Source organism: Pleuronectes platessa, chromosome 19, assembly GCF_947347685.1.
Source record: "Pleuronectes platessa chromosome 19, fPlePla1.1, whole genome shotgun sequence".
In the NCBI taxonomy this organism is placed as follows: domain Eukaryota; kingdom Metazoa; phylum Chordata; class Actinopteri; order Pleuronectiformes; family Pleuronectidae; genus Pleuronectes; species Pleuronectes platessa.
The window spans coordinates 13,606,545-13,633,869 of record NC_070644.1 but is presented as its reverse complement, the minus strand read 5'-3'; the positions used below and the strand labels follow the sequence as shown (position 1 = coordinate 13,633,869).

Here is a 27,325-nt window from a genome sequence, read left to right as displayed (position 1 = left end):
AACTGGGAGCAGGTCTTCTATACGGAGCTGCAACAGACAACTTCACCAACCAGCTGTCACTAAATTCTACATGCTTACCCTCTAAGATAAGATAAGATCACACTGCCTCTGCCCCCGCTCGCACATCATTTATCTCCATTACTTATTGCTTCTTACTGTATATAGTGTCTTACTGTATATATTGTTTTTATGTACAGTGCACCGACCACACCGTTGCAATTTCTAATATATGCAAATATAGTCTACCGTTCAAAAGTTTTGGGGTCTCCCATACAATTTCGTGTTTTCCATGAAAAGTCACACTTTTATTTATCGAATGAGTTGTTAAAAATGAATAGAAAATATAGTCAAGACATTGACAAGGTTAGAAATAATGATTTTTATTTGAAATATTAATTTTGTTCTTCAAACTTTGCTTTCGTCAAAGAATGCTCCATTTGTAGCAAGTACAGCATTGCAGACCTTTGGCATTCTAGCTGTTAATTTGCTGAGGTAATCTGTAGAAATTTCCTCCCACGCGTCCTGATGGGCACTTCTTGCATACCATACAGTCAAGCTGCTCCCACAACAGCTCAGTATTTCTGATTAATTTCATATTATCTTCATTGAAAACAACAGTGCTTTTCGTTGAAAAATAAGGAAAATTCTAAATGACCCCAAACTTTTGAACGGTAGTGTACGTGGCAATAAAAATAATTCTGTTTCTGATAATTCTTTATTAGTCCCACAGAGGGGACATTTGCAACGTAAGGAGCATGCAGTATTTATGATGAAAGTATATATGATATTTTAACCATAACAAATCTTAGCAGAATCTTGCTGAAGTGTATTTGTGCAAGTTTATATTTAAAAAACTATAAAAATAGGAAACAAAAATAACTCTATAAGCACCAGTGGAGGGATTGTCTAATAGGTTGTAAGTAAACACCAAAGACTGGATTGTGCAGCTAGTCTGTTAGCCGGGAAAGAAAATGGAGTAAAAACTAATTTGTAGAAGTGACGTAAGGACAAGATGTGATTATAAGTCGCAGGTCGTGATAAAACGTTGACACTGCAGTCACGAGAGGATGTTTACTCCCAGTGTTGTTTACCTGCACAGCGCATGCGCACGTGTCGTCATGTGACCCCGCCCCCCTGGTAGTGACGTATCTCGCGGTCTGGGCTCGAACTGCTCTTCTGTTCCGAACTGCGTCACTACTGCTCCACTCTCCAACATGGCGACTACCGTGATGAACAAGTGTCTCAGTCCTCTGGCTCTGCTCACCCGCAGGCTCTCTGCCCCGGAGTTCATCACCCAGTGCTGCTACCACAAGAAGGTAACGAACACCCAGCATGTGTCCGTGTGTGTGGTGGTGCTGGTAGATTGTGTGTTTTCGGTGTTGACTGCGGTTTGACCTTTGTTTACAAACATTTCCACGGAGAAGTTGCTGTTGAACAACGCTGCGACGTAGCTAGCCACAACAAGCTAGCTCACCTAGCAGGAATGTTTGTTACAATACAGAACAAGCCTCGTGATAAATATTATATAACAACTAAATCTAATTGACCCTGAGCCTAAATGAATGAGTTAATCACACGAGGTAATTAATCCATCTGTGTGTATTATCACCTGATCTGAGTCCAGCTCTCATTGATTTAATCAGTTATGTCATTAGGCCTTTTACTGTTACATATTGCAGGGTGATGTAACAATACTAAATTACTCTTAAGCTGGTTCTGGTTTCCCATCATGCGTTTTTACTTTGGCCCGTGTGAACGTGAACTACTCAAGCCCGCTTTATTTTAAAAGCATCTGTAAAACAACCAGTCGATCAAAATGTTATATAATAAATGACATTGAGAGTAGTCCAAGTTTTAAAAGGTTAAACAGTGAATAAACCCTCAGAAGCCTGAGAAAACCTGTGGATCTTGTAATTAATGGTATTAAAGGTCCTAAATTATATTCTATAATGTATTCAATTAGTTTTGAATTAAATTTTAACCTAAACATGGCTGCCTAAGAATGAGTCTACTTCTATACGAGCTTCATCTAAAACCGAGGGAACAATTAAACATTATTTGTTGTGTAAGCTAGTTGAATACTAAAGTAAGGTCACCAATCTGCCCTTCAGCTGTCCACTGCTACAGCTTTGAGACCTGAATCACATCCCATTAATAGGCTTTAAGGGCCGTCGGGATGGTGAAGGTGCACATTGTGTAAGACTACAGGTGAATGTTCTGTAATACCTGCGGGAGAGTTGTTCGTTTATTCTTGTTAGTGCAGCATATTTCTGTCTAACACAACTTTCACATTTAGTGTTTCACTGTGTTACTTGACCGTCTGGGTTGTGGGAATGAGAATCACACAAACATTTAGGTTGAGTTGATTTATGCCTGTAAAAAGAGATGGTTTGTGTTTCATTGTGTTTGTGTCAAAGCTCTAAAATAAGATATTTAATAAAAAAACGGTTTTCTACATCATAACATTAAATATAAAAAGCTGAAAGTCAGTTTTGAAAGTGACCAAAAAGAGAAACATCCCGAAATCTCACATCACATGAAATTTGCTGTATTGAATGACGTATATACCGACTAAACCGCTTTGTGTTGTCCTGGTCAGAGTGACTCAGCAGGAACTGAGGGAGGAGGGGGGGTGCAGGAGTTGGTGTAGTGGACAATGACGTCCAGTCCTAATCTGTTTATTTCAGTGTCACTTACACAATGGAGGAAATGCATCGTTGAATAACAGTGATAAACAAGATTTATAGACATTTTGTGATTGTATCAGAATTGGAAAAAACATTCCAGGATGCTGCTGATGTCTGGGCTCTTCTGATTTATTTCATTGTTATGATTTACTCTAAAAAACGAACCCCACCCTGATATATTATTTCCTCTCTTTCCTCTGAAGGTGGTGGATCACTATGAGAACCCGAGAAACGTCGGCTCGCTGGACAAAAACTCCAGGAATGTTGGGACTGGTTTGGTGGGAGCTCCGGCCTGCGGAGATGTTATGAAGCTCCAGGTACCATGGATGGATGGATCCCAGCCTTTTGTTTACATGAAGAGCTTTTTGAGATGGATCATAATAACAAATCACAAGTGGCAGAACAACACAGAGCACTGATAGACTAAATATTCTTATTTCACCAAGTAGATGGCTCAAGTCTTTGATTAACAGTTTAACATAGCTATAAATCATTTCCCCTGTTATGATTTAGGGTAAACATGTAGTTATTACTGGGCTCATAATGAAATGATCACTATGCATTTAAAATTATGAATTCTCTCATCCCGATAGATTGAGGTGGATGACCAGGGGAAGATTGTGGATGCCAGGTTCAAAACCTTCGGCTGCGGCTCTGCCATCGCCTCAAGCTCTCTGGCCACCGAGTGGATTAAGGGCAAATCTGTGAGTGATAACAGACATGACTCTTGTTTCCCATTTCCTATATTCTTCTTCTGTTCATTGAACAGCAAGGTTTTTGCTCTTTTTTTTTTTTCCCCCTCTCAGGTGGATGAAGCTTTGACAATAAAGAACACTGACATTGCCAGAGAGCTCAGTCTTCCTCCCGTTAAACTTCACTGCTCCAGTAAGTCTACGGCAGATTCTTGTCATGATTGACTTCTTATACAAACTGCTCCACTGGTGTATATTCACCCTTTATTTCCTGTTCCCCTTCAGTGCTGGCAGAGGACGCCATCAAGGCTGCTCTGGCTGACTATCGCATCAAGCAGCAGGACGACCAGCAGGAGGCAGTCAGGGCCAGCATTTAAACCCACCTCCACTTGCTTCCCGCTACCAGGGAGAGAAGTAGCTGTAGTTCACCTTCCTGCAGTACTGAAACACGCACACACCAAATACGTTGATAACAAGTCCACCATTGTCAACCCTCTGTAGCAGTTGTACACCAGGCTTAGTCTGTGGCCAACCCTGCGCCCTCTTACCCATTTAGCCTGTCACTTAAACGCACAATGTGAGCACTGCTGTGAGCGGTTGGTACAAAGTTGAGCCTTATTTTTGAGATTGTGAAATATTTTAAGATTGTCGAGCGCGAGGAGAGTGTCCTGAAAGGTGTGATGGAGATATTGATTAAAGCTAAGAGCTAATTATGTATCCTGTCTGAACCCTAAGCTTTGACCTTTTGATATATGCAACCAAGCGACGTTGCTAGAAACCATGAAATGGTCCATTGGTTTTATCTGTAATTTATTAGTATCTAGCAATGCTTCTGTGAAAATCTGCAATAAAAAAATCCTGAATCATCTTTTGCTTCGAGTGCATTTAATGTCTTGAAACATCCTGAATAATAAGATGTTTTTCACGTTAATCATGCAGATATCTCAATTAGTAAAAAATGCAAAATTCACAATATAATAGTTATGGATGTGGATCACACAAATGAAATGCGTTTGTCATAAACACTGCTTGTGTATAAGCTATAACATGTCAAGGTGGGATTTAGAAAAGAGGTACTGTGAAAACATTCAACCAACATCAAACAAAACCGATTCTAAAAAGCGGTTGTCATAAATTATAGTTATAGTTCTTAAACTATTGAATGTTTATACACTGAAGACATATTGGGCCACATACGACTGACTACATGTTTACTAAAGTGACCCCCCATCCAACCATTAACCATAACACTTGTCTGCTTTGAGGGTCGCTGGGTGTCACTCAGAGACAAACCACTCACACTTACATAATTTAGAGTCTCCAATTACCTTAATGTCAATCTGCATGTCATCGGACTGTGGGAAGAAGCTGGGGAACCTGGAGAAAACCCACAGAGACACATGGGGATCATACCAACTCCACACTCTCTGGCTGTGCCGCCATTTTGAAAGGATTTAACAAAATAACATGTCCATAAAAGCAAAAAATATTGTTTGTAGCCGATAAAATGTCATAATGACAAAACCAGTCGTTGGTGAGCTCACATCATCTTTCCCTCACTGGACAAACACCTCAAATTGAGTGGTGTCAATCTGTAAAGCTGTAGATCATTTTGAAGATTTACGGACAAATTGCCACTAGTGGATTCAGGTAGAGAATGAGTCAGTTCATAGTGTTCAGAGGAGTCAGAAGGCAGTTTTCTCTCCTGCGATCAGCTGAAGTGTTGCAGAGTCATTGTGGATATGCATAGAGGAGGGCCGCAGACTCCTGCCAATCAAAGGCTGCTCTGGATCATCTCCCTCTGGATGAGGCTGCTCTGGATTATCTCCCCCTGCATGAGGCTGCTCTGGCTCTGGATCATCTCCCTCTGGATGTGGCTGCTCTGGATCATTTCCCTCTGGATGTGGCTGCTCTGGATCATTTCCCTCTGGATGTGGATGCTCTGGATCATTTCTCTCTGGATGTGGCTGCTCTGAATCATCTCCTTGTTGTTGTGGCTGCTTTGGATCATCTCCTTGTTGCTGTGGCTGCTCTGGATGAGGCTGCTCTGGAGGAAAGCTCAGCTCAGTGCTGCCTCCTGCTGCTGCTGCTGCCTCTTCCATGTTGAGGAGCTCGCATGGCTCCTTTTCCTCAGGGAAACTTGGCAGCTGCGGATCCAGGACGCTGCCACATGTCTTAGAACTGTCTCCAGGACTGTGGTCTGCTGCTTTCTGACTGCTGCCACTTCCCTCTGCAGCATCTACAGATTTATTTGGCGTCCGCAGCCTCTTGGTGGCCCTCATGATGTCGGCCTGGAGCTGCCTGTGAGAGTCCACAGGCTCACTCTCCTGCTCGGGAGCAGGTTTCTCTGGCACTTCATTAAAGGGTTTTGTACCTCCGGTCTTGTCCCTGTTGTCCACATACATTTTGGAGGGGAAGGAGGAAGGGTAGTAGGCGTTGACCTTTCGCCTGCGGCTCATGATTATTGCCCCACAGATGATAAAGAAGATGAGGAGGACAAAGGAGGTTGTGACGAGGATGAGGAGCATGTTCTCCTCCAGGAAGTCCACAACCTGACTCAGGAAGTCAGTTTCCACATAGGTGGGGCCAGCAGGCGTGGTTTGTGGCACGGAGAAAAGGTAACTGGTGGGCAGGGAGGAAGCAAAGTTACTGAGGTCTTCCTCATCTGTACTTCCCTCCAGAGAACTGGAAAAAGGTAGAGGCGTGGCCATACCGCCGCCGAGGCATAACACCACACACGCACCGATCTGACGAAGGCCCATCGGGAGCATGGTTTCCCCACAGGATCTGTAAATAACAATGAGCGTCAGTGACTGGAATGTCAGCTCCATATGTAAAGATAATCTGTGCATGTCGTGTTTTGGCTTAACATTGGAGTCTCAGAGGAGAGCATCTGTTTTCTCTGGAAAAAGAAAAGGATCTTAAAAAAGAAAACCAGGTTGTTTCACAATGCTCGCCACTGTTCCCAGTATATTCCCAGAATCCTCAGAGACTCCTCTGACCATCTGGAGGACAAATATTCAGGCTGTTGCAGAATAAAGAGAAGAAAAAATATCTTTCATCCATCTTTCAAGTTGTGCCACTGTTTCTAAGCTCGGAGAGGATGTAGCCAGAAGCGCAACTACAGATGGATCTTATTATGAGTTATATCCGGGTTTCGTTATTTTAGGCACAACAAAGGGAAATGCATTAACATTTCTGCAGCAGACTGAATATCTTTGATCACTGATTTTCTGAGGAGTCTGGAAATATCAAGAATAAGTCTGTGATATAGTAACTCAAATGTAATAGTAAAACATGAGATGTGTAAACCTCGATTAGATCATTTTTACATGGAGAAGCAAGGATCCATATGGTGAAAACATCTGTGTAAAACATTTCTACATGGCCTAAGCACGTGTTTCTTCATTGTAGATGTAGATATGATCGTTTGTATGTAGCTGTAATATGAAGATTACAGCAATATTATTTGACTGGACTGTAACAAAACAAACGTGTATACACTCCCTTTTAGCCTTTCTGTGGTCTGGCTAGCTAATTAAAATTGACCATATTATTTTGTATTGGTTTTAGGTTTTTATTACTATTTTCATTTAATCATATTATATACCTAGTTTTTAATTTGTATGTTTGCTTTAATCTGTGTCTAATGTTTATCTTTGCACCGTACTTTCCACATAGTTTGGAGTTCACTATACGTCCAAGGTAACCCTCGAATCCAATGTGCTACATAGATCAACCTTAGCTTGATTCAGCACAAAGTTAAATACGTTTATTCCAGCTCAGCCTGAAGTGTTTTACTCTTTCTGATGAGTGTCCTGAACACACCTGCTGTACAACTACAGAAACCCGGAGTTAAACATTTAAAATAAAATGCCAAATATCGGTAGGTAGCGGAAGTGACCCTTTAAAACCCGGCTTCAGTCTGGTGTAGTTCTTTGTTTTTACCCCGTCTGTGTCACTTTGATCCTCATTCTGCTGCGTCTGTGTTCAGGCTGCATGGTGCAACATGAAACTGCTCTCATCTGGAGAAGGAATGGTCTTTTTCTCTCCCTCCCAAAATTAATCACCTTCTCAACCCAGACCAAATAAACACAGCCACACATGCCTTCGCAATCTCACACACACACACACACACACACACACACACACACACATACGCACACACACACATACACACACACACACACACGCACATGCACAGACACACACACACACACACACGGGAGGAGGCAGATAAAAAGAAACAATAATAAACTGAATAGGAATGAGCTAGATTCAGTTTTTGTCCATTTTTAAGTTTAAAACAGACTCAAAATATGGCCTCTAAGTTCTTATAGCCGTGCTCTTGGAGTGTGGAGGCTCCTGTGAAGGCATCACGATGCTCTCACATCACTTCAAATTGTCACCTGAGCCAACGTGATGTAAAGGAAGCCCAGTTCAGCTTTACCATGCAACACTCAAATAATTTAGAGGAAGATCAACATTTAAATAATGACAAAACATCTCACTCACTGTCCTGGAGAAGCGTCTCAGTTGGCGTCTGATGGGAGGACGAGTGAAACCAGTCTGGAAAAAGTGAACTAACAGTGAAGCGACTGCTCGGCGAGCCAGGCAACTTCTGCAGTTTCAGATTTCAGGGCCGGAGGTTTTGTCTGGATAGTGCAACACAAAAAAAAACACAGGGACAAATCCCTCCTTCTGCTTCTCCTCTGCTCTCCTCCTCCCCCTCCTCAGTTTCCCCGAGAGTGTCTGGGCTCTCCGGCCTGCACACAGATTGTTCTTGTTACAGGCAGGAGTTTATTATGTGCTGTGGGGGCAGGGTCCTCTCCTGCACCCTTATGTGTGGCTGGCTGGATGTGTTGGCCGGAGACGACAAAAAATTGAAGTGAATTCTTTGTGGCTCAGACATCATCAGCATCAGCAACTTCTCATGTCTCCAGGATTCCTGCTCTGGTGGGCGGCCTGGCCTCCTCTCTGACCCCTCGGCCTCTGACGACTTAAAACGAAACCTCTCGGGGTTAAAATAGAAGGAGTCAGACTGAGAGTGGGTTGAACGAGTGACCGGTCAATGCAGGAAGAGGTTAATGTTTCCTGTGTGGACAGCCAGGAGAAGGGGGGGGGGGGGCTGCAGACGACTGAGGCCGCTTGAAACAACGTGTTGTGTTTCTCCAGTTTTTCCCCCCTCAGAATCAAGCAATTAAACTCACGTGGTGTGTGTGACCACTTTAGGGACACAACGCAGCGTGTGAGCCTGTGAGGGATCGTGTGTGTGTGTGTGTGTACGTGCGCGGCTGCTTTTTTTTTGGCACGTGGACGTTGTTTGTGATCAGTCAAAGACAAGTCGAGCTTTATATGGTCACCGAGGAGCAGGAGACGAGCGTCCGGCATCCTCCAGGTTTACATTCGTCTCTGCTCTGCTGAGTGTCTGGTTCCGACGCCCAATGCTGAGTATGAAGAAGACAAAATATAAAAGGGAAAAGATGACAAATAAAAATAAAACATGGCTTCACAGGGCCCTAATAAGAATGCAGGACTCTCTGTTTTCGTTTCACAGGAAGGGAAGTGAATGTGATATCAAGTCCAGGGCAGAAGAAAACGCCTTTTATGAAACCTTTCTCAAATAAAGGAAGTGAGTTAAGGTCACAGACACGTGGGATGAAACCTACACCAAGTCTTCTTTTATGTTTTTTTTTATTTCTGCTTTTATTTTTGACATTTTCAGCAAAAAATATGGTGAACTATCGAATTACCAGCTCCAATTACCAAGGCTGCCTTTTTTGTTTAGGTTTAAATGGAGCGGAAAGGTTCTTGGTTTGAATCCTGGTTCAGGAATTGGCCCATGGTGTACCAATGTCAGCTCCAAGCTCCAGGACTCCCTACGACCTTTAACCTCGTCTATAGGCCCTTCATGTCTTTTTCGAACAGGGGCCCATGTAGATGGATGTTTAAGGATAAGTGGTATAGATAATGGATGGGCGATTTCTTTAAAACTTTTGCGTATACCTAAAGCTCCTGTTAAAGGATTTAATTACCAGTGATGCTTCGAGCACAGGGCTCCTCCTCAGACTTCTTGCATTCCATCGAGTAGATTTCCTTTATTCAAATTCTTTTTCTCAACTCAACACAACCTCTGAACTAAAAGTGTTTTTGACCTTTGTCCTTATTATAGAGTTATTTTCAGGAAGTTTGTGAAAAATGATGAAGCAATAACATTAAATACAATTCTCCTTTAATAAATTATCCCACAAACTGCATTTCAAAACAAACATTCTCTCGTTCAGAGACACATACAGTTTGTCATCAACAAAATAAAATACTCCATTCATGTGATAAAGCCTCACAGGGACCAGAAACCAGTGTCTGTGACAAAACCAGTCTTCCTGAGTGAAATACCATCAAGGCTCAGAAAAAATCAAATCTTCGCTAGTGCTCCTCCTCCAAGCATTCAGTCTTCAGTGTAAGATAATAAAACAAAGTGTGTGCATGTGTGTGTGTGTGGTGTCTGTCTCTACTTCCTGCAGGAGTGTGTACTGAAGCCTAACCACCAACACCACAGAGGAAGCATTTATTATTATTTAAACAGCAACTGTCTCCACATCACTGACAACACCCTGATCTTGGCTCAGGAGGTAGAGAGGAAGGTCGGCGGTTCGATCCCTGACTCCTCCAGGCTGCATTCTGAAGTATCTTTGGGGCAAGATGCTGAATCCCAAACTGGCCCTAACGTCTGGGCTGGAAAGGAAAAAGCGCAGCGTGAAGTGAATGACTCTGACTGTGAAGAGCTTTGAGTTGTCAATTGTCTCTAAACATAGCGGTCGTTCTCTGGTAGGAAGCTGCTGAGGGTGACGTTATCTCCTCCTTCCTCGTCGCTGTCTCTGCCACTCGGGAACACCAGGACCCCGTTGGCGATGGGGGTGCGGTGCCTGGTGTAGATGAAGTCCTCCTCGGGCAGCAGGGTGGAGATGCACATCATCTCAGTCGACTCCTTGGGCCTCTTGACCTTGTACCTCCTGGATGACAGCTTGGTGCACAGGATGACGGTGGAGACCATGAAGATGCAGGCCAGCACAGCCAGAGAGGCGATGGCGATGAGGCAGTGGCTCACCGCGCCGCGGGTGGAGCAGGCCTGGGCCTCGAAGGTGCTGGGTGGGACTTTTGAGACTTTACAAGGTGCTGCTGTACTTGCTGGAGTCGGTGTGGTCCATGGGATTGACAACCTCTTGGGAAAGATACCCGCCGGACTGGTGGAGACGAGGGAGGTGGAGCTGGAGGAGCCGTCGGTGGGAGGCTCGGTGGGAGGCTCGGTGGGAGAGTGCGACGAGGCTGAACTCTCAGAGCTGCTGGTGGAGAGGGTCTTGGTCGTCGTGACGGGTGAAGAGGTGGGGTCAGATACCTCGGAGGCAGGGTTTGTTACAGTCACAGTAGAAGATGAGGGACTGCTGACGGTGTGTGACGTCTGAGAGGTGGTGCTGGGAGATAAACCTGATGTAACCTCAGGTTTAGTCGTGGATGTGAGGCGCCGGGAGGTTGCAGAGGTCGTTTCAGGAGAAGTCACGTGGGTAGAGGTTGTGGATGATGGTTGTTGTGTGATATCCTCTGTAGGTTTCACCGTTTCAGAGATTGTCGTATCTTGGGGAGTTTGTGCGTCACCTGTAGGCCGAGGTGTGGTCACCGCCGCTGGGGTCTGAAGCGTCGGTGGACCTGAGCTTCTTGCTGCTGCTGCTGCTGCTGTGGTCACAACAAGCAAACCAGGCGTGCTGCCGTTTGAGCTGCTCGCAGCCGCCTCCTCTGTTTCTGCTGTGCGTGAATCAGCGATATGAGTTGTTGCTGTGACTTCTGCAGGATTGTGAGTTGCAGAGCGATCCAAGGTGGCAGCCTGTGTCTCTGCTTCCTCGTGTGCAGAGGTGAGCAGCATGTTTGCCGTGTTCGGTGCAGCAGTAGCCGCCTGGCTGCTGGTTTCTGTGATGGAAGTGATCTCCGACTCCACCGAAAGCAAAACAGATATTCCACATAGAAGACGCAGACAGGCCTTCACGCTGAGACGCATCATCGTTGGGTTAAAAGATCTGAAACGACAGAACGGATTCATGTTCACAGGATCTACTGCACAAAGCTGCTGGGGGGGGGTAAGAGTAGGTGACAAGCGTGGGGGGGAAATCGATGTGTCATATGTCTGCTGGTGACATCTTATGATGAAACCGTCATAAAGTCTTTCACCACACCCGTTGCTCCATTTTCACAGAAAAATCCACTGAACTGCAGCGTTTGTGGAGCAAAACTCAAACTTCCTGAAACTAACTTTCTATACAGAAGAAGTTGTGAAGTTGTGTGAGGTCTGAAATGTGTAAGAGGTAAACAAGGATTAAAGGTCGGAAGTAAACAAACCTCAATGAATGTATTTCCTTTGGTGGCAGAGTAGAAAACTTCTCTTTTCCAAAGTGATTTTATCTAATTGCATCACGAAAGCAGACATCAGCCCTGATACTCAGAGACATTCAGACAGAACACAGGTTTTAAATGGTTCTTACCTCACTGCTGGAGAAGCAGGTCGATGGACGTGAGGGATTCAAATCAACCAGAGTGGACTTCAGCTCATTTCGGCCTCTGTGTAAGAAACATCCTCAGAGCTCTGACATGCCGACTGATCGTGGCACTGAGTGAGACAAGAAACAGGAAATGTGCACCACCCCTCCGAAAACAACCAGCGCTATGCAACATTTTCAGATTGACGGATACAAACACACACTTCCCTACACACTTTGCCATTTCCTTCTAAACACTCAAATATGTCACGAGGTTATTTTTATTATTGAAGTGTATCTTAGTCTATAAATGATTAATAGTTATTGTAGTTGTACATAAAAAATAACAAAAAAACACTTCCTCATCTTATGTTAATAACATAGATATAAGTGCATCAGGGAGCTGCCAGACAGGTACATGAATAAAAGAAAGAATAATAAAGCAAATAATAATAATATATTTTCCCCCTTTTCTGCTTATACATTCGTAACATTTTGTAATTTGATGATAACAGTAAGAGACACAGTAAAACGTACATCTTCATATTTGTTTTGCCTCCAGACCACTGTGCAAGGTATTTACAAATTACAAAGTGAATTCAGAAACAAATAGGAATCAAATGTTCATGTTTATGTTATAGCTGTGTCTCCTTTTAACCTTTGTAAGCTGAACTAATATAATTCTATCAGAGAAGGATTCCACTGTCGCTGCCAACATCTAATAAAACGACAAACAATCCACCTGAAAGTCCATTTATTCAATCAATCAACCTGAAGTGTGTTGTTTTGGCAACATGGCTGTTGTGACTGTTACATAACAGCGAGGCGGCTAACGCTCGGCCTCCCAAGTTACTCACAGGCAGGAAATAAAAAGGCTCCTCTGGTCTGAAAATCATAACCGTCACTTCCTGTTCTAATGAGTCACACTGAGATGTGGTTGTGGAAAAACTGCAGAGGAAGATGAAAATCGTTCTCAGTGTTTTGAACGTTGCCATGTTGACAATATTCAAAAACATGTTGTGAAAGTGACTTTCGACCCAGGTGTTAATTCTCTGTCTACATGCAAACTGTTATGCATCACTTTTTGGGGTTTATTATTATTGCAATATATACAGTACAATAAGCAGTTTATTAGGTACAACTAAGTGAAGCTGAGTGTTTATTATTCGGTCCTCTCAATTTGAGATATGATGCAACATGAGCACAAACTACATGCTACAAAATAATCACAGTTTTAACAACACCTCTGAAGATATTCTGGGAAATGTAGGCATGAATAAGCATTAGCTTGAATGTTAAATGAGACGAGTTTAGATCATTTTTATAATTGATGAAGTTGTTTGGGAATCAAATGTCTCTTGATGAGTTACCTGAGGCTCTGGAAACCCAAGACATTTTTCAAGTTTGTCATCATATCATTTTTATTTTTAACAACAGGTTAATCCATATAAATAGCAGTAAGAGTAATGAATAGTTAAAGTAATGTTATGTTGTCTCCGAGTTGTAATGTAACCAGTACCCACCTTCATCTTCTTCCTCTATCCACAACAGCTGTAGTTCTGTAATCAGGCTGCTGTAATACCTAAACTTCCCTCATGGGGATCAATGCAGATTCATCTTATTTTGAAATACAAATGTGCCAGAGCAGTGGAAGAGGTATTCAGATCCATAAAATTAGGATTACCACATTTTACCAGCTTCAATTGTCCTTGTTTCCTTTGTGTGTAACTCTGATATTTCAAACCACATCTGATGCCAGAGGAGGGACAGATGTGTGGACAGATATGAAAAGGTAAGAAAAGGTCAAAATGGAGGATTCCGTGTGTAAAATCTTTATTATGTGCACAGAACTGTTTGTCAGGGGGTTCAGTGAAACACAAGCTGGGTGAGTGGTCCCTTCCCCACACCGAACTACGCACTGGAGAGGGCGACTTTTAGTTTGACCCTTGACAGTGACAAGAGGCACCACTACATTTGCACAACATTTACACCAGAGAGATGCAAACCCCCTCCCCACCCTCCCCTCCCCCTTTAAAACCCAACGTTGAATTTCAATCCCCAGAAGAACAGGAAGCAAACGTTTTTTTCGTAGGAATTCTTCCACATTCATAAATCTGATGGTTTATCAATGAACAAACTGGTGAGAAGGAAAAAGGTCAACGGCTATCGTTTAAAAAAAAAAATCCAGCTCGACTACGTCATTCTACCAAGTTGTGAGCGGAATGTACAACAGGATAGAAAATAAATGTAAAAGCAGTGCATGAAACCGCACACCATTCATATTTGGCAACACAAGAAAAAGAACAATGGAAATACTGATGCTACATACAGTTTCTGAGCAGTAAGTACAAACTTCACATAAGAATGTTTTACCACAGTTTGGAAACAAAACAAAAAAAGAAGTTAAGACTTTTCCTTCAACAAAAAAAAATGTCTTTTCTTCAAAATGAGCTGCAAGAGTTCTTTCCGTTTCTCAGTGTGTGTCGGGGCAACGTGTAAAAACCGGAGGCTTGATGAGAAAAATAAAAAGTTCATCTTGGAATGTAGGCTCTGACCGGTCACAGGGGCCAGGCGGTGTCGAGCTGAATGAAGCCGAATCGGGAGAATGAGGCCGTGGCTGACGCCGTCCGTTCGATTCCTCTCCGAAACAACGAGCGGTCTTACATGGAGACCTTGGCGACCTGGTCTTCCAGTCTGGCGATCCGACGGTCTTGGAGGATGACGCGGTCCCTGAGCGACTTGAACTCTCGGAGCACCTCTTCCAGTTTGTCTTCCATCTTCTGCTGAAACAGTCACAGAGAGTTAACTGAAGATCTTTGCAGGACGTGTGTATTTACTTTGTCGATTTTCAAATAAAATCGAGTAATTAATCTTGGGGAAAATAAGCAGGGACTTCACGGCCCTCGAAGACCTGGAGCTGTTCACATTTTCCTTTGCTGCTCCACTGAATTGTGACCCACATACCAAAGTATGTGCTGATCCATAACTTCTGTGAATTGTTCCAACCATAATAATTACTGTGAATGGGAGAGTGCCCGTGTCAGCAGAAAAAGTTCTGTGCAAGTCTGAAAGAACATATCTGAACAGTTTGACTGGGAGGAAACACAATCTGTTTTAAGAACCTAGTTAGATCAGAATGAACTATTAGTAAAAATCTACTAAACACAAAAGCATGGGAGCTGTGCAGGTGATCAACACTCACTGCTGAGGGCGGTGCAGGAACGTGCTTCTGGACAGTCGGGGTGTTCTCTACTTTCGGCGCTGCCTTGGTCTCCAGGGCGTTTGACTTCACGACTTTCAGGTCACGGGCCTTCGTGGAGACGTAGCCATCTTTGAGCGAGATGAGGATGGGGCCTCCGTTCTTGCCGGCAAACCAGCCCTCTGCCTCCAGGGCGGGGTCGGGGCCGGCCGTGTCTGGATACAGGTCGTCCTGGAACAGATCCGACTGGACAGGGGGAAGGAACAGGAAATTTCATAAGGACAATTAAGGATTGTGCAAAATACTGAGAGGTATAGATAGAGAAAAACGGCGTGATATGTAAAGCAACAGTAAAGGAACACACGTATTTGTAACTTGATAGAAACAGACTCACCTTACGTGGGACTGTCATGATGATAGGTTCACATTTTCTCTCATGTAATTTGTAAAACCTGCCAAGAAGAGAAGTTAGTTATTTTAATTTGATCTTAAAAGGGATATAATAGTGCTTCCATCTATTACTTAGATGTACATATTACCAGGAGCCAATATTTCATAAATATATATATATCATTTATTAATATGATTGTCATAACTATTAAGATATCCATCTGTTTATTTGGGTAAAGAAAATATGTTAAAAAATATTACATATAAATTTACATTATTACGTTTTAAAGCTGCGTTTTAACAGCTGAGGTTTAACCATATGAGTGACACTTCTTTTTACTACATTAAAATGAACATATTGATAATAAATTAATAAATAACTTATATTTGACCTGAATACAGCGTTTAAAATGTGAATATTTGCTGCTTTTCATAATTTTGCTAAACTGATCTGCTCTCACACTGTACATCAACTTCATATATGATATTAATCCATAGGAGCCCACACTATCTAGACAAAGTTAAATAAACCAAAACATAGCTGATGTGCTACCTTGCGATTTCACATTTGTTGACATCCAGGCCTCTTTTGGGCATGTAGCCCATGCCCCTCTGAGGCTCCTTGGTGGAGAAGGTGCTGAGGTAGTGAACAAACGGCGCCTCGTCTGTGATCTCAAAGTACCGGATGCTGCTGTCGCCCTGAGGACACAGGGTCAGAGCCGAGTGTGAGTCTGTGAATCTGGTTATTAGCAACAACACAGATGTATCTTCGTTACACGAGCCTCTCACCTTTCCACACAGGTAGACCACACTGGTGTCGGGGTCGTAGAAGGGCAGCAGGACTCCGTTACTGGTGTCCATCTCTTGAACGTTTATCGGCTCATCCATGTTGTCCTGGTATCATAAGATTACATTTGAATTAATGGCACAGTTCAGAGGAACCCCGAGTTGTATCATTTACTGCCTGTGATTAATGATTAAAACCTAACTGCAGCCGATAATTCTGAAGATATATATTATCACAATGACAAAGAGGTTTCTCTTTGAATTCGACGCCCCCTGCTGGAGCGGAGAGGTTACAGACACAGATAAGACGTTTGATCCGCCTCAACGCTGAATCCAGTTACCTGCTGATCTGTGTGTATCTCAGACAGAGTGCTGTACAAATCAAAGTTCTATGAAAGCTCAACATCGCTTTAAAAGCTCTGAGTGTCGTGTGGATTCCAATGTTTCTGTGACAGATTGAAAAGGGGATTCTCCACAGTGACCTACACTTTTCCACAGGGCTAGCTGGCGCTCGCTCATGCGGCTGAATCCGGTGGTCAGAAGCTTTCCGTCTGCTAAAAAGATGGCTCTCATTGGTCGAGCTCCCTCATGGGCTTTGTCCTTCTCCTGAAAACACACAGAAACACCTGTCAGAATGGCCATGGCTGCGTGGTCGCTGACTCTGGGATACATTATTCCACACGTCAAGCATATTAACCCCCAACCCAATGTTTTTTTTTAATCCCCTCAGTGTTTCTACCTACCGTCACAATCTTTTTCTTGCGGGGGTCGATGACGCGGACCTTCTTGTCCTTACAGGCCGTGCAGAGCAGGCTGCCATTGCGGTTCCAGCTGACACTAAAGATAACATCAGGGTGCATGTCCTCCAGGTTGATCATGGCCTGTCCCGTGCCCACATTCCAGATGATGATCTGGTTGTCACACCCTAAAATGGACACACACACGGCCTGACTGCACACACCTCTGTTTCCAAGTGTATTTTTAGGAAATCTGCATCACACAAAAGCAACACGACGGAGGGCGGAGCCTGAGAGAGTTGGACAAATATGGAGTTCAGCTGTGCACAGTGGACAAATGGCAGACCGGTTTAGGGCAGAGGACGAAGCGGCGGCTCCCGTCAACGCTTACCTGCACTGAGGAGCACGTTGCGAGCGGTGGGATGCCATGACACGATCCCGACCCTCTTAGAGTGGCCCTCTAACACGACCACAGGCTCTGAGAGGGGATTCTCCAGCCCGTTCTCAGGGATCTGCCAAACCTACATGAGAAGAAACAAAGCAAACTTAGCAGCTTTACACAAAGCCAGGGAAACACTTGAGGTATAAAACCTTTAACACTAAAGAAGTTATGGAAATATATTGGTGTCAACATATACTTGACATTACAGCTTAGAAAAGATTTCTAAATAACAGGATATTATGTGACACAATAAGGTATTCCAAGTATTCGTATGGGACACTCTGTTAAATAGCACTGGCATAATAAACCGTGAAGGAATCTTCACATGCATCACATGCTATTTGGAGATCAACTGTGACTTTACCATGACTGTGCAGTCCTCGGAGCCGCTCGCAATGACAAGGTCATTATGAGGACACCAGTCGATGTCCAACACCGGGCCCGTGTGACCACATACTGTCGGGTAGACCTTGTCTATGCGGCCGGTCTAAAAGGAAGAGAGGGCAGTTAAGTTACAAAGGGGTTAAAGGCTGTGAGCTTTATTTAACAACTGACTTCATACGTGGCTACAGAACATTCAAATGACATTTACAAGAATCAGACGTCCACTAAAACTGTATTCATTCTAATACTAAACAACAGCTAGTTTGTAAAACGAGGAAAAAGAGGAAGCAACACTTCAACCAATTATATCCCCAAAATGAACTTAAGTGCAGTGAACGACTAAAAGAGAAGAGGGAAGTTTCAAATTACACTGAACTTTAACTTTAACAGTCATCGAGATTATACAAATGTGATTGTCACATGAGCACACACAGTTAACATGTTTTTACTGTGATGACCCATTCTCATCAGGGATGTATCACAAACTTACAGTTAGTGCATTACACAGTGTGTGCAATATAAATTCATTAACCCAGTGGCCTACAATACTGTCAGAGCCCCCCCCCCCCCGTGGATATCATGTCCAGAGCGAGGGAAGTGTAACAGGATACACATCACATCCCTTTACTACCAGGCAGCTTTACACATTGATTATCTGGGGGTTTCACTACAGATCAGAGCCTCAGGGTTCAGCAGCATGGGGTCACAGCAGCAGAGCACTGATGACCGCGCCTATAGAGAATTGATTCAGCACATGTTCTGAATTCTGAATGCGAGAATATGACAGTGCACTGCTCCAGCCTCTGATTTACACCCTCTGTGTCCAGCCTTGTTCTTCGAGAGACACAGATGTTTAACCCTATCTGTTGGTTAAAGCCAATATGAGCAGGGTTACAGAATGGTTTAGATAAAACAAACAACAACATGCCATTAGAATAGAACTTTTTATAAGTTGCTTTCAGGCAGGATCTGGACCCTTGCTCAGGATCTTTCTGGAACTTTTCCTGCAAGCCCCCCCACCCCCCGAGCAAAATTTCAAGAAGATATCAGAGTGAGCACATGTGAGAATACAGAAAATCACTTCACAGTCAGTGGGCGGGGGTGTTCTACCCAGACGCCACCAGAGCTTTCAGAAAAATACTCATTCAGAGGAGGAACTACCGCGTACATATGGACATTAATTGTATTTCTAATATGTAAAGAGGGATATATGACATGAAGTCTGCCCGAGGCACAGACGGAGCAGTTGTGGTTCATTATTCACCAGAGCAGAACTAAAACCTCAGAAAACAGCCTTGAGGAGCAGATTTGAAGAGCAGAGCTTTAAATCGTGTTTTACTGCTTGTTCGTGTCAGCTGATCTAAGTGTTTTACAGCAGCCTCACAGATTAAAAGGGACGCTGTACTTGGACCTTGAGTGAACTCATTCCTATTGACATTTTGAATAGGTTGCGCAAATCTGCCCCTTACAGCTCTTCTGCAATGGAGCTAAAAACCAAACCAAAGCTTATTCATGTCTCCGACAAGAGGGAGAGTCGCACAGCATCTGACCTTTTGTAGAGGAAGTACAAGGAACGCTCCTCCCCCGCTGGCATCGATGATGATGGCAACAAACTTGGGGTTGACCGCGCAGAAGGAGCTGTCCCATGTGACCCTGGAGACGCGGATATCATCATAGCACTGGTCGTTCCTCTGGGCCTGACCGAAGACATGACGGAACTTGCTCTGTCGCACAACTCGCCGCAACATATCTGCGGAGAGAAATAAGAGCAAGTACATTAAGCCGCAGCTCCGGGAACATTTTTACAACATCCTTTTGTATAAAAAGCACAAAAACGGAAAGTGGCAGATATAAAATCCTGAAGTGAGCATCCTTCTGTCACCGCTGAGCCTGCTGAGGAAACCTTGAAGGGGAACGTTGGGCTGGAGCCAGCACCGTCTGTCTGATGTGAGATTACATTTATTCCCAGTGACTCAGTTTGTTCCTGTGCATGCAAAGCAAATAAATCAGCTCTTCCTACTGGAAAACATGAGATGCTGCTTTTTTTGTCCTCCAGCTGTGTTTACCTCCTTATCTTAGGGCAATTTCCCAAACGTCTGAGAGGAAAAAGGTTCAATTTCTGCAAACGCACGGATGCTGAGGTTGTTTATATGTTATGGTGGAAAGATTTATATCCACAATACAGTTTGTCAACTGAGGGCAAAAATACTAACTGTATATTCATCAAACTGCCTCACATCTCCATATCCAATTAAATAAACGTCATATATATTTTAGCATTCACATTGTGGGGAGAGTTCTTAGCTACACAAATCTTTAGCAGTCTTTATGAGTAGAGGCTTTGTGGACTTTATGATGACACCTCGTAAAGTTACTTCCATTTCTGCAAATGACAGCAAAACCCAAATCTGCAACCCCGCGGATTCATTCAGGGAAAAAATGAGGCAACTCTTTCAAGATTTAATCTGAAGACATTTTAAAGGGAACTCACTTCCTATTATAAACCCCACGTTCACGTTTCTAGTACAAACTGATTCTGAAATAGCTCTATATCCTTTTTACATCTTTAGGACATTTGATTATTATTTCCAGAAAACTATCGATCATCATCTCATCTTTCTGGATTTAAAGTTGAATTAATCAAGAACTTTGCCTTACCTGGCTACAAGGCGAAAAAATACACTGAAATTATTAAAAAAAAATATTCTTGAATGAGTCTTACTCGCAAACATAAAACAATGTTTTTTTCTAACGTTTTGCAGTAGTGCTGTGCCAAGCTTGGTTATAATTTAGGATCTATTTCATTGGGAAACAATGAAAGCGGTCATCAGTGACATTTTACTGTATCTTTGAAACAGTGGGCACACCACAGATGGCCTGTTACTGCACCGAGATTTTGGAGACGCTCTAAATTCGGCTCTCATTGTAGCACTGAACTCGCTCACTCTCTTTTCTGCTTCAAGAGATGTCATTTATCAAGTACAGACAAATATTCCCACGTAAGATCAAGTGTAGGCTTCATGAGATCTGCGGCCGCGACATGAAAACAAAACACAAAAGAAATTCCTCCAGGAACTTGCCTTGTCTTAGCACCATCTACTGTCATTCCTGAGTGATGGAGATATTTCACAGTTTTAGTGACATGCTTTGCGGTGTAATTATGTGGAAACTATGGCGCTGCAGGGCAGTAATTACGCTTCCAGTCTGAGGCCACATACTGTGCTGGTATACCGGATGCTGAGATTTGTCTCCAGTGAAGACGCCATCACACCAAACCACCTGCTTCTTCACGTTCAATCACAGACTATGAAAATGGAAAAGATGAATCACAGCCGTCTGGATCCAGTATAGAAACTTGGATTTGCTTTCATGCACCAGAACAGTTTTGCAAAGAACTGGACAAAATGTAGATTATAGATATGATTATAAATGTATTACATGTGTTTTATAATGATTATAATGCTACAACACTAGGCATTACATTGCAACACCCAATCTGAATACAGTAATATAACCTTTAAGCCAGTATCTACTAATACAAGCGCACAAGTGCTTTCACTTATTTAACCTGAAAGGAGAAACTTGAGGAAACAGTGGTTGTGTTGAACACAGTCAAACTAAATGATATTTCAAGCTCATATTAGGGCCGGGCGATAAAAACATACCCATTACTATCACAATGTAGTTTTAATTAATAGCAATGTAACAGAATTCTAATATATATTGATAAAATGCGTATGCATGGATAAAGCATGGCGAGAAGCTGTAAAACACAAATGATATACCTTGGATTTGTAAAATGCTTCACTGTTAATAGAAATAATAATGTGACATCCATCTAGATAATTGTTGATGAGCGTATCGCCCACCCTTAGATCATATTGGCCAATATTATCAGCCAAGCGTTAAACTGGTTGAGCTCTAACGCGCAGCCTCAGAGACTTTAATCAGTGATAATGTGAGATAATGATCAGTTTTTAAATGGATTACTGGACACGACTCGTGTTATGAATCCCACACTCCTCCTGTAAAGGCCTTCACAGAGTCCTGATCACTGACCAGGCTCCTGCAGAGCTGCACGATGCCTGGACTCTTTTTTCACAGAACAGCGTGTTCCCTCAGCTGGCGATCAGCCTCCATGCAGGAGAAGCTCCTCTCCCTCCTCACATGCACCTGATGACACGAGCAGCTCGGCTCTGGCAGGCTTCACTTGATGTCATGCATCTCAACAGCACACTGCTCTCTTCACTACACCCCATCAGCTCCCAGCAGGTCTGATCCTTATCATGCAGGCCTGGCTGATGGATGTGCACTCACTCATTCTCCTGCTGCTGCACCTAATGCTTAAAATATGATGATCCAATGAAACACTGATGTCTTCTCTGTCATTAATAAGGTGTAGTCAACATCTGCCTCCCTCGACCTCCTCCTCCCTCAGGTCTGTTGTTTCCAGCGTCTGGACAATGCGACTAAATGGGTGTGCACACCGCCACCGAACCCCCCCACCACCACCACCACCTCTCCTCATCCCATCCCCGGCTTGTCTCTTTCGGTCCGTCTGTCCACACATGTGCAGGATTCACGGTCTGATTCTCGAACCACCGGGAGCATCTGTGCACAGTGAAACAATGGTCGCCGCTGGCTAACGTTAGCTCCCGTTAGCACGAAGCTAACCGTGTGTCCCCTCCTCCTCCTCCCTCCATTAGAAAAAGATGCTGTAAATCTCATCATCCAGGTGACGATGACACGCAGGTGTGATATTTTAACAAAGAAACAAGCAGCGGGTTTAAAAACCAATAATGCTGTTAGCTTTTGTTAGCTAACGCCTGCTAATGAAACAAGGGGGTCAGGACCCGGCTGAGCAGACTGGTATTTTGGTGAGTACGCCCCAGATGTGACCCTCACTCACAAACGCCACCAAGCTTGAGGTTTTCATGGAGGTTTTCACTTTAATAAAAACTCGGTGTTTTATTTAGATGTGGAAGCGATGCTAACAGGGGAGGTTAACGGTGGTCCTCGTCCGTGTTCCGCCGCGCTGCCCCCAGCTCCGGGCAGCTGTGCCGGGGGATGGTCCCGTCTCCACAGCCGCTGACACAGAGGCACCGCAAAGACGCGAGACTGGTGCTGCTGCCATTCATTAAAACCATCACACCACTGGCACCATGGTGAGTTAAACCAGTACAGCTTTCGAACCAGGCTACAGTGTTAAACCATCCTCCTCCGACCGGACACTGTGCTCTACATCCAGGGTTCGGTTTAAGCTAGGCTAACGCTGCTAGCCGCGGTGGAGCACCGCCAGCTGACGCCAGTGCAGACATTTTCACCCAACGGGGTTTTGGGCTGCTCCCGCTCCCGATCCCGTCCAGCGACGGATGCTGCACGGCCCTGATCCACGCGTCACATGGAGAAAACGCACAACGCTCCAAAGACTTTTATTTTTTTGAAAAATTATGTTTCTTACCTCCTCCTAAATCTATGCACGATTCTCTCACGCACGGGGAGGGGGGGAATCAATCACAACACATGGATGTGGTGGTAGAGTCGCGCCCTTATCCTGCAGGACGTTGCTCTGGTGTCTCCACAGAAAACAGCCCAGCCGCTTTGCTCTGATTCCCCCTCACTGTCCGCAGACCCCCTGTTCCTTTTTCGTTTTTTTTGTTTTGTTTAAATCGATTGGTGATTCAGGACGCCAGTGCACGAATGGAGCATCCCCTGTCCGCTCCTCACCTGCGGTAGAAGACTAGCAATCGTCTATTCTCATCGTTATTAAATGCAATAGGCTACTGTGGAAACCAGCTACTGCACATGCGCAAAAGAAGAAGTCAGATTTCGTCCCCCCCTCTCCGGGGCTGGGATCGGGGATGGGTCTGCAGAGAAGCTCGAGTTCCTTCACATGTCATCTTCTTGTCTGTTTTTCTAAATACATCCTCTGACTCTGGTCATCATGCACAGATCTGTTGAATTGTGCATTTAGGAGCCAGCAGCATCTTTTGAGTCAGGGTCCTTGTTCCCCTCCCCCCTCTGTCCAATCCAATCCCATCCCCACCCCAGCCTGTCCTCTCCATTCACAATAAAGACCCCCCCCCCCCCCCCCCCCCCCCCCCCCACACCCAAACATCACACACGTCCAGGAGAATCAGCTGTCAACCTTTATCTGTTTGCCTTGCCAGGAATTAGGGCAGGTGCAATATTCAACGCACTTGATTATGTGTTGTAATCCTGGGTCTTATACAATATGTCCCTGTGTGATGTTTTTGTTGTTTGTTGCACAATGTTCTGTTCTGCAGCTGCTGTAGGCCTTTGGCCCAAGTAAAATGTCCCCATGGGGACATTAAAATATATTTGATTTGATGTTTCAAATTATATTTGCACTCCTTGGCTTTATTGTCAAGCTACAGGAGTTTATTCAACAGATTCTCTCATTTTAACCTGATGTTTATATGTGATTACAGATAAAGGTCACACATTTTTAATTTGGTATTAGACACATATTGAGGTTAAATTATTCAGTTCTTTTAAACAAATTACAAAAACTCAGATGGGATTTGAATGGTAATGTAAGATGAAGATCGGTGCTGGAGAAATAGACGACCAAAAATAAGTGCAACCATTATATGTCTATAAAATATGAAATAATAGATTTTATCACCGCTTAATGCGCTGCATGTGCAAATCAGTCAATTTTCTCCCAACATTATTCTCATATACAGTATTGGAACCTGCTAATCAGGTCAGTTAAACACACATTACTTCTCTAAATGTTCCCGGTAGTGTCTGAATTGATAGTTCAACCTCTTAACATACATCAGCAACAAGCATGCACCCAATTAAACCCCACTAATAAACTCAATTAACACGACCTCCACCCCAACATGAAGTGCTAATGTTGAAGCATGTTTCCTTTTGGGCTTTGAAAGCAGCATTTAAGTTAAGTTGATTCAAACTTTAACTACAGCAGCTGAGACTGTGATTATAAAGTAAAGTAAGAAAAAGGACTAAACCAAAGGGTGTTGGATATTAGTAAGTGTTGAATACACAATCTGTAAGTGGAACTGTAAAACTATTGTCAAGCAAGCATGGAAGTTGATTCTTTACATTAGAAACAATAGTATGAGAAGATAATTTCTGCTCAAGCTCCAATTTAATGGATTTTAAATCATATCTCACACTCTTCTGCAAGGTCAAGAATTAACTTTCAAAAACTCACCACACATAAGACCTGTAAGTGTTATTGATTCATGGATTTCAACAGCTACTGAGCTCGTATGTCAGCAGATCATATATGACACCTGAGTAGACCTTCTGTTGTGGAACACATGATGAAAAGCTAGTACGTTGACCTTGAGTTGGATTCTATTAAGGTTGGTGTGCACACGTGTGATATGATATTGTGGTTCAAGTTACTGAGAGATTATTGCAAAATCTTGTATCTAAAATATATGCATTTTAAAAGCTATATTTATTTTGTAAAGGAGGAGATGGGTCATGTAGCGGAAACAAACCACATGTATTTGCTTATTACTTAACCTGCTTGATTCTATGGGAGAGGATCTTGGAGCCTGCCCCAGTGTGATTTAGCAGAAGGTGAGAAAACATCATGGACAGTTTCCAAGACTGCTACTGAGATAATTAGGATGGATGAACACATTAATACTCAAATTTACACTTAGCAGTGAATGAGAGTGTAAAGAGCTGCACATGTTTTGAAATGTAGGAAAAAATGAAGGTGAACAGGGGCTGAGATTTATAAGATCAACTGATTGACTCCATGACAGGAATATGAAACATGAATTATTTTCTTCTATCTTCAACAAATGCTACTGAGGCATCGTTGAGCCATGTGAAAAACGTTGTCTGGGAAAATCCTGCTTTGGTGTTTTATTAAATTAATCTTGCAACCAGACAAGAAAAACAAGGCTCTTAATAGAATTTAGTTAAAAAAGTTTAGATGTTTTATGTAACTGAGATCCTGTTGTTCCCTTACTGACAGCGTGGTTGCATTTTTTTCATTGAGAATGAACACATCAGCTGCCTTGAGTTAAGAACAACAAAAACTAAAATATCAGCAGAAACGGAACTTTTCTGATACTATTAGATTAGCATTAGCATCCATGTGGACTTGTCAAGTCAAACATTCACATACTGTTCAGAAGTATCAGGCTCTTTAGAAGCTAAATGCTCAACTAGCTTCACCAGCTTATTTAGTCTGTCCGGTGTTAAGTTCTGGGCGAATAGTAAATAGAGGGTTTATCTAAACTTTATTTTGCTGCCTGAGAAAAGTGAAACCTAACCAGAACATTACATTGCTGCCTCAGTCCTGAGTTCTTACCCTTTTTTGGAGGTGGTTGCACTTCCTGTGGTCTCTCTTTGGATTTCTTGGGTACATCGAAGGCGTTCTTTATTTGGGACACTTTCACACTTGGACCCTGCTCTGCCACTCGAACCTCAGCTTTGACCCCTTCAGCTTTGACCCGGCCCGGATGTCTCTTCATTTGATTTGCCTCCTTGACAATTTCGGACACAGGCTTGTAGGAGCCCACCTCACTGTCGTGTCCTGCGTCCCAATCACCACCGTGAACTGTCTCATCTTTACGGTATCTGAAGTTAGCCTGGCTGTCGTTGCTGTCCTGTGTGTTGACCTTCTCATATAGGGGCTCGGGGTAGATTTCTCTTCTCCGTGAACAAGCAGGTTTCCGCCTCTGGACTTCTACGTCGGACACGACCTCTGGGATGTGTAGACTTTCTGAGGACGTAAATGGATTTGAGGTTTTTTTCGCAACAGGAGGAGGCGAGCTGTTAAAGCTGGATCGCCTCCTCAGGGATATTCTCCTCTTCGACATGTCCAGGTTTTGCAGCTCTCTGTCCGGAGACAGGTTTGCCATGCGCGCACAGTAGTCGTAGTCGATCATATCGCTGTACTGATCATCCACGCGTCCGAGTTCACGATGTTGACATGGCTCAAGGTCAACCGAGAGCCGGCGCATGTTGGTTGGCGCGATGTAGGTGCCTCTTTCGTCCCACAGCAAACACATGTCCTGGTTAGTTGGTGCGTTAACTGGAAAGTCCTTGTTAAAATGAAAAGTGTGTCTTCTCTTGGCCTTCTCCTCAGAATGCAGATGAGCTTTGTTTCTTCTTTGCACATCAGTGGACATTAATTGTGCAGTTTTGAGCTTTATCATTGGGTTTTTAGGCTTTTTGGGGACCGGCGGAGGCGGACCTTTAACTTTGGGCTTTTCCTTTGGCATAGACTCATCTTTGGAATCGCTTGATGTGGGCACCCGTGAGCTGGCCACGCTTGTGTCGTTTTGTGTTTCCATTGTTGTGTCTTTCTTCGTCAACAAATGAGTTAAAGGTGGGGACGTCACGACGGCCGAGAAAAAAATGAGCTCCCTCTCCTTCTTTGAGTTTGCGACCTGTATCTTTTCATGGCAGGCGTCATTCCCTGGCAGCGGAAGAGAAGGGATCGCATCGCATTGCTCCAGT

At 43.6% G+C, this 27,325-nt stretch overlaps 4 protein-coding genes across 6 annotated transcripts; 1 reads left to right on the top strand and 3 right to left on the bottom strand.

Annotated features, from left to right (window-relative positions):
• The first annotated feature begins 1,148 nt into the window (after positions 1-1,148).
• On the top strand, positions 1,149-4,247 carry LOC128425290 (iron-sulfur cluster assembly scaffold protein IscU). The gene is made up of 5 exons (XM_053411837.1): positions 1,149-1,316; positions 2,891-3,004; positions 3,281-3,391; positions 3,494-3,572; positions 3,665-4,247. The coding sequence occupies exons 1-5, from the start codon at positions 1,215-1,217 to the stop codon at positions 3,754-3,756; spliced, it is 498 nt and encodes a 165-aa protein (XP_053267812.1). The 5' UTR covers positions 1,149-1,214; the 3' UTR covers positions 3,757-4,247.
• On the bottom strand, positions 3,726-8,498 carry tmem119b (transmembrane protein 119b). The gene is made up of 2 exons (XM_053411833.1): positions 7,895-8,498; positions 3,726-6,166 (listed from the first exon to the last, which is right to left on the bottom strand). The coding sequence occupies exon 2, from the start codon at positions 6,148-6,150 to the stop codon at positions 5,065-5,067; it is 1,086 nt and encodes a 361-aa protein (XP_053267808.1). The 5' UTR covers positions 6,151-6,166; positions 7,895-8,498; the 3' UTR covers positions 3,726-5,064.
• A 1,096-nt stretch (positions 8,499-9,594) lies between these two features.
• selplg (selectin P ligand) lies at positions 9,595-12,102 on the bottom strand. Its single transcript, XM_053411831.1, has 2 exons — positions 11,911-12,102; positions 9,595-11,448 (listed from the first exon to the last, which is right to left on the bottom strand). The coding sequence occupies exon 2, from the start codon at positions 11,430-11,432 to the stop codon at positions 10,185-10,187; it is 1,248 nt and encodes a 415-aa protein (XP_053267806.1). The 5' UTR covers positions 11,433-11,448; positions 11,911-12,102; the 3' UTR covers positions 9,595-10,184.
• Positions 12,103-13,720: 1,618 nt separating this feature from the next.
• Positions 13,721-26,550, bottom strand: coro1cb (coronin, actin binding protein, 1Cb). Of its 3 annotated transcripts, none has more exons than XM_053411824.1 (11): positions 26,172-26,550; positions 19,393-19,592; positions 17,823-17,945; positions 17,408-17,537; positions 17,023-17,204; positions 16,766-16,885; positions 16,283-16,387; positions 16,047-16,192; positions 15,498-15,555; positions 15,107-15,349; positions 13,721-14,687 (listed from the first exon to the last, which is right to left on the bottom strand). In XM_053411824.1, the coding sequence occupies exons 1-11, from the start codon at positions 26,332-26,334 to the stop codon at positions 14,565-14,567; spliced, it is 1,593 nt and encodes a 530-aa protein (XP_053267799.1). In that variant the 5' UTR covers positions 26,335-26,550; the 3' UTR covers positions 13,721-14,564. The 3 variants fall into 3 exon arrangements, with proteins under 3 accessions (XP_053267799.1, XP_053267800.1, XP_053267801.1); XM_053411825.1 differs by having other exon boundaries at positions 13,721-14,684; positions 26,172-26,547; XM_053411826.1 differs by lacking the exon at positions 26,172-26,550 and adding an exon at positions 23,304-23,802.
• Positions 26,551-27,325: the final 775 nt, after the last annotated feature.